Source organism: Xiphophorus couchianus, chromosome 1 (genome assembly GCF_001444195.1).
Source record: "Xiphophorus couchianus chromosome 1, X_couchianus-1.0, whole genome shotgun sequence".
Classification (NCBI taxonomy): domain Eukaryota; kingdom Metazoa; phylum Chordata; class Actinopteri; order Cyprinodontiformes; family Poeciliidae; genus Xiphophorus; species Xiphophorus couchianus.
In genome coordinates, this window is record NC_040228.1 from 23,060,771 (window position 1) to 23,072,206 (window position 11,436).

The following is an 11,436-nucleotide window of genomic DNA, read 5'->3' on the forward strand; positions in this document are numbered from 1 at the left end:
GTGCACGTGGCGGGCTACCGTGGCGGGGGCTCAGCCACTCCCAGTGCCTGCCAGGCCTCACGCCCCCCTCTTCATTCCGAACTGACAAAATCACACCGTCAGATTGACGGAGGCTCTGTCACGCCTCCTTTTCTTCATCCTACTCCTCTGTGTAGCTTATCGGTTCCGCCGCGGCAATTAGCCCCGGTCCGTTTCCACAGTGTCTTAAGTTAATCAGGGCTCTCGCCGCGGCTCGTCTCTGTTTGACCCGCAGGCTGTTTGGATATCACCTCTGTGCCTGACTGGAACATCGTGTCCTTGACATAAAGAGGAAGAATGACAGCCAAGCACCGAAAAGGGAAAAGCAACCACAAACAAGAGGACAACTTTTTTAAAAGTGAGCTCTTGGAAACAGAAGTTCGCCCTGGTGGGAACAACCACACTCCTCTGCTGGTTTTAGTTTCGGTCGTTGTGATCGGCTGGGTCGCCGGTGCATGGTTTTTTTTCCAGCAGCACCTAACTTTAACTGACCTAACAGACAACGTCATGGGCATTCAGGTGAATTTAGCCAAACTTCAGTCTTCTCACGAGGAGCTGAGGCTGTCAAATACAAAGGTAAAAACTTAATACAGTTAAAGTCTCTGCTGGAGCCCTGCTTGCGGCCCTGATCCGACTTGCCTTTAATAATGACCTATTTAATGAATGAACTGCTGTTTAAAATAAATGTTTCTGAAAATGGAAGAACAGCCCTTAGGCCACATACAAGCTTTAAGCTGCAGTGAAGACAGCTAAAATATGTAGGACTGTATAAAGTTTCAAAATGCCGGGAGTTTAGGTGAGCACAAAACGCTATTTCCAACATACACGCAGCTGTTGATGTTTGTTTCAGACCAATAAGAGGTCTGAAACAAACATCAGTAGCCTACTCTTTGATAAAGAGTAGGCTATTTTAGCCAGACTCTTTATCAAATCTTTAAAAATAATAATAATAGAAATAATTCTGCTACGTTATTAAACAGAACAACAAACCTAAAGCAGGGCAGAAGATGCACAAACTTCATAAACAATACAGCAATGTGCCAAGACTATATTTAGATAGGGATTTCTGATACCAAACAACATTGTTTGAAAACTTGTGTGTAGAATGTGAGCAACAACTAATAAGAAAGTTTTGAAATAAAATATTTTGTATTATTAAAATGATACACAGTGTCAGAATATGCATATATAAGGTAGTAAGAATCTACCAGCTCTGTTGTGTCATGGCTGCCGCGGGCTATATTTCTCTGTACTATGAGAAGTCCAAAGGAAAGACCGCTTTGTGGAAACTTTGCACGCATTAGGCTCAGTCTTTTCAGCGAGTCTTCTCTGTATGAACAGAGAAGACTAAATGTGCATATTCCTCTGTATGGGAATATGCACATTTTCAGGTACATGTTCATCCATGTTTTCAAAAATTGCAGAGTTTGTTTTACCATGACCCAGATTGTCTCTATGAACCAGTTTTTAGATTTTGGTTTCGTGACTAGTAGATTCAACTTAAGAATAGCTCATCTAACAGTAAGCTGAATACATTACAGCAAGGCTGCTCTTTTTAATCCTTTTGAAAAGTAAAAATTTTCAAAGGGCATTCTGGATTAGAAAATTTGGGGAACTTTTTGGAAAACTTGGAGAAGTACACATGGTAAATCTAATTGTGCAGATCATGCTAGATGGCAACATAACATGCCAAAGGCAGACTTTAAAATGTCTTCTTTAGACTTTTTGTTTTAGGAGTTGATGTGAAATCAGGTTTACCTGTAGAGTTGTTTTGGTCTCAGACACACTCATTGTGACATCACCTCTGGTCCCAATGAAACAAATTATTGATCAAGACAGTTTAAATCTCCTTTATAGTTACAATAAATTACTTAACAATTTAACATGCATGAACAGTAAATATGAACTTTTTTTGCTCTGATCTATTAAGTTGGACACAACTAAAACTTATTTTGAATGGGTCTAATAGAGTAAATTTGTGATCTGGCACAAATCTGTGTTTCAAAGTCTGCAAACAAAAGTTTAAAGTCTCATATCTGTCTTCTGAAGGAGTTAATTAGAAATACCTTTTTTGCTTAGTTAGGGTTACATTATCTCAGTTCATAACCTAGAAATTTTTACAACAATTCTCTAAAACCTTCAACTGTTTTCAACTCTCTTCTCATTTTGTTAGCATTCTTTTTAGCTAAGGTGGCTGATGAAACTTTTAATGTTTTAGTTCTGTAAGACTATGCGTCTCTTTCATTGCAGCAACATGTTTCAGAGAACGTGAACACTCGACTGGCTTTGTTAGAGGAGTCTTATGCACTGATTCAGAAACAGGTGGACATGGCCTTGGCTACGGCAGAGCAACTGAAGACGTCCGACCTCCCTGCTCAGGTGCTGTCTTTGCACACTGAGATGAAAACCCGTCTGGCAGAAGTGCAGCAAGCCACCGTGTCTCTGGAGCAACTGAGCCAGTTGCAGAGCATGCTGACGGGGAAGAGCGTGGAGTTTGAGGACATCAGGATGCAGATGGAGGGTTTGGCTGTTCTGAGCAGTGATCTGTCCCACAAGGTTGAGGACTTGTCTTTGAACTTTGCTGAAGCTGATTCAAAGATGGAAGAAAGGATTGCCCAGATTACCACAATGACTGCTGACTTGGATGGACAGACCAGTGAGGTGTTGAAACTGAAAGATCAACTGGACACTTACCAGGCACAGCTGGTGGAAATGGCTAATCTCAGGTAAATTCTGGAAAAAAAAGAGCAGCTTTTAGAGAAGTTGAGAAATCTGCTTCCTTCCTTTCACCCAGAACTTTGTCGACTTAGTCAAAGCCTTTGTTTCTGTCACAGTGCATGATTCGCTTATTTCTCTAGTCCAGTGTTAGGCTTTGTATTCATGTTGTGAGGCTGCTCTGATCTATGTAAGCACTTCTGCAGTGCAGAAGAGTTTTGAAGTTGATTTGCACTTGTTCGAGCAAATCGAATGTCATTTTTGGAAAAATGACATTTTATGATTCAGTGTAGTCTATTATCACCAACACTGACAACAAGTCTGATAATGGAATTCTCGGCTCTTTCAGAGCGTTCCTTGAAATTAAAGAGTCCCAGCTGTCCCTGAAGGCCAGTGAAGAGGAGCAGGTAAGCACTGTATATTCCAGTGTGGATAAATATAGCCTTCCCTCTATTCTGAAGATTATCATCTTAGGAACACAGAAACATAACACTCAAGTAACCATTAAACAAGCCAATGTACCCTTGTGCTTCTGTGGTTCTCCTTTTTTATTCTTATTTGGCACTGATGCAGTTCCCTGAAAAAAATATTCATACCCCTTGAGCTTTTACTATTGCTCACCTCACAATCACAAACGTCAAAGCACTATTGGGATTTTTGATTATAGACCAACACTAAGTGGTGCATAATGGCCAGAAATAAACAGGGTTTTCAAACATTTTACTCGTGCTCTTCTTTAATATGGCTATCATGGAAAAGTAGAAAGATTTGCTGAACAAAATGGTTCCATTTGTAGTTTGTGACAAAGTAAGGACACAGCAAATCTTTGAAGTAACCTTTCAACGTAAGTTGTAATTGAAGAAAAAATATTGTTCTGCCAACAATAGACTCGAGGGATACATAGAAATGCACACCACACTTTATTTGTAAAGAAAAATACAAGACAAAATGGATATTCTCAAGGGGTCCAAATACATTTTACGAGTACTCTTTTGTCTGTACAAGCAAACACAGTGTTGTTTTAAACTGGAGATTAATCATATTCCTGCTCATATAAACATGCATAGCTTACCAATTTAGCAAATTTTACAGTTCCAGAAACATTAGGCTTTTAGCAGATTAACCTTGAGAATTATGCCAGAAGAGGATTGACTCACACAGAGACATCTTCCATGGTCTCCTTACTATTTCTGTACTCAGCCTGTAGGGAGACGTTAATGAGATTTTTATGTCATTAATTTGAGTAAAAATAATTGCTTGGAATGGCTTCACATTCAAACTACTGTCAAATATAATTTCTGAGTCACTACAATCCCATCTTATTGGCCAGGTGTTTAGGTGCTACTGCTCTGCAGACTTGTCATCTGAAGTAACACTGCTTTTGTTTTGTCTTAGGTGGTAGACCAAATACAGCCTCCTGCTGAGTATCTTGAAAAGAAAGAGGCAGATGACGCTGAGAAAAAAGCAGTGGCCGAGGATGGGCAGGTAACTGATGATGAAGAAAAATTGGCTGCAGCTGATGATGAAAAAGACGAAGAGGTGGCTGAAGCTGCTGTGGAGGAAACGGCAGCTGCAGAAACTGAGGAGGAAGAAGACATGGCAGCTGAAGAGAACCAGGTAGCTGGAGCACATGAGGAACAAGTAGACAATGCTGGCACAAGTGAAGAAGAAAAAGAGCCTGCAGAACTTGATGAAAATCAAATAGAGGAGGAAACAGAACCTGATGAAGAAGAAGAGGATGCTGCAGAACATGATGAGGAAGAAGAGCAGGCTGCAGAACATGATGCGGAAGAAGAGCAGGCTGCAGAACATGATGCGGAAGAAGAGCAGGCTGCAGAAGATGATGAGGAAGAAGAGGAGACTGCAGAACATAATGAGGAAGAAGAGGAGACTGCAGAACATAATGAAGAAGAGCACGCTGCAGAACATGATGAGGAAGAAGAGGAGGCTGCAGAAGGTGATGAGGAAGAAGAGGAGGCAGGAGGACATGGTGAGGCAGAAGAGGAACCTGCCGAACCTGAGGATCAAGAGGAGGCTACCAAAATTGAGGAGCGATTGGAGGATGTTGTCAAATCTGAGGAGCAAGTAGAAGAGGCTGCTGAAACTGAAGACCAGGCACCTACTGAGGAAGAGGAAGCTCCCACAACTGAGGAAACAGAAGAGGTACCTGCAGCACCTGGAGAGGTAGACACAGAAAAAACTCCAGAAGATGCACTTCTAGCAGCTGAAGATGGACAGGAACTGTCTTCAAAGAAAGAGTCAGGAGAGTCTTTGCAACAGGAAGAACATGCAGCAGCAGATGAACAATATTCATCTCCTGTGGAGCAGAAAGACAGAGAGATGGAAGAAACCGCTACTGAAGAGGAGGGAAATGACATGGAGCGCGAAGACTTGATTGCTGGGTCAGAAAACAAGACAGATTATGAAGAAAAAGTTCAGGAGGAATCGACAGCCCTAGAGGAGAAACGAGAGGCAGAGACAGAGGAGAATAAAAATGGCAAAATAAAAGAGAAGACTGAAGAACACCAAGAACTACCAGCTGAAGAGGAGCCACAGGAGGCAGAAGAAGACGAGTTATTGGAAGAATTAGCTTTTCCAGAAAATAAATGAAGCAAGTAAGGAAAACACTTTTGTGTTTGATAAATTGATTTATTGGACTCAGTGAATTGAAAATCCAATGGCTTGTAATATTATTCACTCCTTGAACATGTTCATATTTATCATGTTGGGTGTCCAAATTAATTGTTTTATGTGACGGACCAACACAGAGTACAGCTGAATGTGAATTGGAAGGGAATAAATACGAGGCTTTCAAAATAACGTTTTGACAAGTATGCCATTATTTTATTACATTTAAAAATCTTCTTAAGTCAATCTACAAATTAAAAGTTTTGTACTAGCTCTTTAGAAAAATTGCTCAAGCACATTCAGAATTTCAGCTTTTTTTGGAAACCACTGAAGTCTTTGAACAGCAATTCTGAGATCTTGCCTTATCTCTTCCTTTGTATTTGGCTCCGTCCATCTTCCCATGAACTCTGATCAGCTTCCCTGAACCTGCTGAAGGAACAACATCCCCACAGCACCATGAAACAGGGCTTCTAATGACTTTCCTTCAAAAATGTCATGTTTTACTTTTGTCTTCATGATGCTTTTTATTCACTGGAGTTCTCTAATAGACCTCTGATACCTTTACAGAACAGCTGCACTATTATTGAGATTAAATTGGATAAAAGTGAGTATTTATTTAATAGATGACCCCTGGAAACAATTACTTTAACTGGATGTACTTTGGCTATATTGGAGTAAAGGGAATATAAATGCAAAGTCACCCTTTAAATTTTTTATTTATTTTTTGTACAATATTGAAAACCTTGTTTTGTTTTTGTTGGTCTGTCACTTAAAATTGACTAAAATGACAAACAATGAAAATGTTTGGGTGTGAATATTTTGTGGTACAACAGACACTGAGATTACTTTTGAGAAGATGCCCCTTCTGTTACATTTCTTATGTAATCTGATTTTTGTTACAGGGCGTGGCTGATAATTCTTTTTTTTTTTTTGGTTGGTATGCTGAAGAAATCCACCAAGAAGAACGGGAACTTTTTCAGACTGTCTACACCATGACAAAATGCTGTTTTTCTGTTGTTTTGTTTGATGGCAGATGACGTTTGGAAGGCAGACCAAATCAGAGTGCACTGAAAAGAGGAAATTTAGTTGATTTTTTAAAAATGTTTACCTCTCAATAACAATGCCAAAAGCCTTAATTCATAACAGAGTTACCTTTTCAAAGACAATGATCCACTATTTATAAGTCCCACTTTTCCCATCCTGTCTCTGCACAAACTGAAAGATTTAACCAAGTAACATATTGCATAAGCTTTTTCAGTGCAATAAAATCCCATGCGGCTTTCTCTCGGTAATTCAGCTGACAAAGTGGGAGTCATCTATTATATGGATTCATTACACATGGCATCATGTTTTGCAAGCATTTATTTCTGCTACTTTTTATAATTATGGCTTACAGCTAATGAGAACTCAAAATCAAATCCCATGTCCTGGTTACGCTTGTTGGAAGCTCTGCACAAACTCTTTAATGGGTTTGCATCACTGTCCTCTCAAGACTACTTCCCATGTTGTTTGTGTACCTTTTTTAACCACACTAATTTCCTTTTATTCAGTTTTCTTTTAATAACTATTTATATATGAACACAGTGTTAATTTTTATGCTGCATTAATACATTGCCTTCTGTGAGCAGTCAGCTACATCATCATTTTTGGATGCTTTGTTGTGGAGAGAAGTAATTGCTTTCTGCTGGACTCCTATCAAGACAGCAGTCTTCACTTCATGATTGCATACATCAAACAGTGCCCTTAGCACAACATTACTGTGCTAAAATCTTTTTTGTCGTAGCTCATATGTGATATATATGTATACATTTTCATTCTGAAATCGAATTTGGGTTCCCAACCATCTAACTTAACAGAATTAAATACTTGAATAATTTTATAATTAAAATTAGTCTAATAAAGTAGTGGAATTAATTGTAAAGTATTGACATTGCAATTATATATTTTACTAAGATGTACATGTAAAATTCAAGCTAGATTTATATACTCAAGATGGTCAAAAAAATAGATTGACTTATTTCTTCATCAGTATTTTATAACTTCATATTCATAATTTAGTTTACTATACAATGGGAGGATTTACTCTCAGTGAATACTGTTTCATGCAGCCTTTAAATGGCACAGTGAAGAAGCTCAGGGACAAATCATTCTTTACATAGATAGCTAAACGGTCACCGCTAAACTATAGCAACATTATGATGCCTAACATTAGACACACTTGAACAAAAAAAGAGCCCAAGGTTTTGAACAAATTTTGGTGTGGAAATGAGCTTGTATGAGGCCAGTGCAGAAAAAAAAGGTGACAATACATCAACTAGGTTAACCACTTCAATTTGCTGTGTCATAACTTTATAGTGTCAGACATTAATTAAAAATATGTCCTGGGTAATAATATTTAAAGGAATATGAAACGATGGTTTTCATGGTTCCTTTGATTGCAGTCACAAATCTCATCTGCTGTATATGTATTGGAAGTAAAGCCACATCAGACTTTTTCAGAACTCATCAGGAAAAGCCTATTGATACTGTGAATCCTCACATGACAGTTATTGTTTGCTGCAAACTATGATAAGGTCAAAATATGTTACTTTGTGAATCTGTCTATGCTGTTTTCATTTGATATGGTTTCTGTTAATGTATGTCGGTAACCCCTGTTAAAATAAACCATTTTTCCTTTCCTTTTATGTACTCGATGTTGTGCTGTTCTATCACATTCATATGCTGAACTGATTGACATCAGCTTCTCAGTACATAGTTAAGAGTGTCTCATTTGAACATTAACACTTGGACTTGGGTTTTGAGATCCGTTTTCCCAAGCTAGTAAGTTCTGGGGTTCCTCCAAGCATTGGTCTCTTAATTATGAAAAAGGTGGAAATATTTCTTTTAGGCCTCTGAAAGCTGGTAACACTTATTCAACACATATTTTGGGGTTATTTGTTTTGAAATCTACAGTTGTTTGAAAATGTTACAAATACTGTTTATGACTTGAGCAAAGACACCAGTTTCCTCTTCGCATCTATAGTAAGCTTATATTGTTTTAATTAGCCAAATAAATGCTTTCAAACAAATCCTCAGTACAGGAAACAAGATGTAGTCAGCCGTAGCTACAAGAAGTTGACAGCATTTGAAAAGACAACATTGCTACTGTAGCTTAACCTGTTCTAACCTATGTATGTATATGATATACATATCTACTGCTAAATATGGTTCATTATCCATCCATAGATATATAATTGAGTATGCTACTACAAATCTAAACACTATCCCAGTTTAATATATTATAAACCATATTTAGTAGCTTTATTTTTTGTATATATAAAACTATGCTATGTTTTTATTTTTCTCCAAGTCAAGTGAGCATCAAAGAATATTTTATATTCTTTTAGTTTTTACTTTTAGTTTTCCTTAGCTAAGGAAAACTTAGCTAAGTTTTGTTGGGATATCTGCTCTTAACTAAACATTTTATTTTTTTAATTAAAGTGGACATTCATGTGTATGCATTTATAAATTCATACACATGAATTTGTGTATGAATTTATACATACACAAATGTATGTATAAATTCATGTATTCATTTATACATGATTTATTAATTCATGTATAAATGAATACATTTATAAATGGTATTGTATAAATGGTTTTATACAATGTATAAAACCATTTATACAATAGTATAAATGGTTACCTGCAGGCTCTCTGTACAGATCTGTCCTACTGCTTGCATTTTGAAGTAGACTTGCTTGAATCAGCTGCTCTTAGAAAGTATAAATTGATTGTGTATGCATCATCCAGACAGGAAGCCTCTCTCCCCTTCCCTCTCCCCGTTGTGTAGCCTGCTGCGGAGAGTCATTTTCTCCAGCCTCTCCCTCTCATCACTGCTGCACTATCTCCGTGCCTTAGTCTGACCTTCCACAGGAACCATGCAAGCTTTTGCTTCCAGGTACGTTTCAAAAAGTCTGAGTCATTCTGTTTTATTCCTGGGTTATTATGTAAACAATTTCACTTTCAGACTTTTAAAAGGCCTAAAGGTCTTTGTCATCAAGTTCATTATCTTAATGTAGTAATTACACTCTTTACTGGTACTGATGGGATTTTCTTGTAAATAAGAATTGTTGACTTAAGGCTGTACATTCTTAATTAGTTCTAAATATGAAGCTTAAGGGAAGCAGTTTTCCATACTATCAGCATTATCTCCTCCAAAATCTGAAATATAATTTTTAGTCTTTCAAATAATATCTCTGACTTCTCTCTTCTTTTGCTTTGTCATTGTTGATGTCAGCCACGGAACCTGTGTACAGTTACTCTATCCATCCAAAAGCTTTTGTTCACTTTACAATACAATCTGCTGCTGAACAGCTTTGTGAAATCTCTGTCTGTATTTGTGGTGACTCTGGAACTGAACGATCAATAACTATAAAAGTGAAGCAGAGGAGTGGCTAAATGCTCAGTGGGTAAAACACAACTGCAGCTTGTGCTTTTTCAGCTCTTTTCTAGTGTCTGTGAAGTCAGTGGCGCATAATGTGCTTATCTCTGAAGAGCTGCTTGTCAATGCTGAGCTCCCAGTTTATGTAGAATTTACAAAAATAACAGTAGACATATTTCTAAATGAAGAAATAAATAGGACTTATTTTTTTCAGCACAAGGATGCATTTTAATAGCTACTGTGCCAAAAAAATATACTTTCGCCTTGATCTTTTTCACATTTTTTCCACCTTAAACCTCAATGATAGACCAAGACTTTGTATTCATCCCACTTGTACAAGTTTTGCTACTATTAGTACTGTCTTATGGGATTTGTCTCTTCCAGATTTGCACATCAAGAGACTGAAAATGTTGCTCAGTCTTGTTCGCCAAATATTTCCAGCTTAGTCAGATTGGATGGAGAACATTTGTGAACAGCAATTTTCAAGTCTTATCAAAAATTTGCAGTTAGAGTTACATTTGGATTTTGACTGGAAATTTCTAACTTGTGACTATGCATTGATCTGAACCATTCCATTGCAACTCTGGTTGTGTGTTTTAGTGTCATTGTCCGTTTTTGTGCAGGAAAACCTGCACAAAAAAAACCTTTTTTTTTTTTTTTGCTCCATCCATATTTCAATCAACTCTTGCCTTTATATATGTACCTGCTGAAGAAAAGTTTCCCCACAGCATGATGTTAATACCACCATGTTTCCTGGGCGTAGTTGCGGTCAGCAGTGTTTTCACCATATACAGCATTTTACATGTAGACCAGAAAGTGACATTTTGATCTCTTCTGATCAGATTTGCAGTGTGCTCTTCCAAGCTTCTAATAAGCTGCAGATGACAAGTACTTGCGGTTTTCTTTCAACTATAGCGTTCATCTTTTGGGGGATGCAGTCATTTGTAAGACTGCAAAACTGGCAATGCTGCAAGTACAAGCAAAGATAATTTGGTTTCTATTCCTATTTGATTTGGTTTCCAATATTTGTTTTGAAATTTGTATGGCAGGATTAAGATATAGAAATGATGTATATGTGTTTTTGCAGATATTTCTGATGTTTTAATGCTTAAATGTGGTGTCAGATATGAGACAAATTCTGTAATGTGCATAACACTAAGCAATTTTTTTATTTAAAAAAAAACTTGTGTACAAAGCTTTAAAAGAGGTGCATTACATGGATGAGAAATGTAATAATTTCACATTAAAAAGCCTTTGCTGGCATATTTCAACTGGAGTTATAGTTATCTTGCTTTTTAATTACATATGTTGGGGTTATTTTCAGAAACGCATCCTAAATCTATTCTCTCTTCTACAGTTGTACTTTCTCTTTAACATCTATCTACTTGTTTTTGTCAGGTTGTATCTGGCTCCTGTGAAGGATGAAGAAGCAGAATCTCAGAGGAAAGCAAAGTCCCGCCATGCCAGGCAAACTCGCAGGTCAACACAGGTATAAACTAAGTGCTTCACAAGCGCTGGCTTTAATAGATTGTGTTTGACTGCTGACAGACACGAAGCTGTGTGGATATCCCGCAGGGTGTGACTCTCACAGACCTGAAAGAGGCTCAGATGAGCTACAGCCTGTCTCATCAAGACAGAGAGAAAGAGGAAGA

General features: G+C 37.7%; 1 protein-coding gene across 3 annotated transcripts; it reads left to right on the forward strand.

Annotated features, from left to right (window-relative positions):
- Positions 1-56: 56 nt before the first annotated feature.
- Positions 57-8,049, forward strand: LOC114148752 (probable serine/threonine-protein kinase kinX). Of its 3 annotated transcripts, none has more exons than XM_028024237.1 (5): positions 57-594; positions 2,269-2,744; positions 3,083-3,140; positions 4,129-5,348; positions 6,264-8,049. In XM_028024237.1, the coding sequence occupies exons 1-4, from the start codon at positions 316-318 to the stop codon at positions 5,341-5,343; spliced, it is 2,028 nt and encodes a 675-aa protein (XP_027880038.1). In that variant the 5' UTR covers positions 57-315; the 3' UTR covers positions 5,344-5,348; positions 6,264-8,049. The 3 variants fall into 3 exon arrangements, with proteins under 3 accessions (XP_027880038.1, XP_027880047.1, XP_027880029.1); XM_028024246.1 differs by having other exon boundaries at positions 6,310-8,049; XM_028024228.1 differs by having other exon boundaries at positions 4,129-8,049.
- The last annotated feature ends 3,387 nt before the right edge of the window (positions 8,050-11,436 follow it).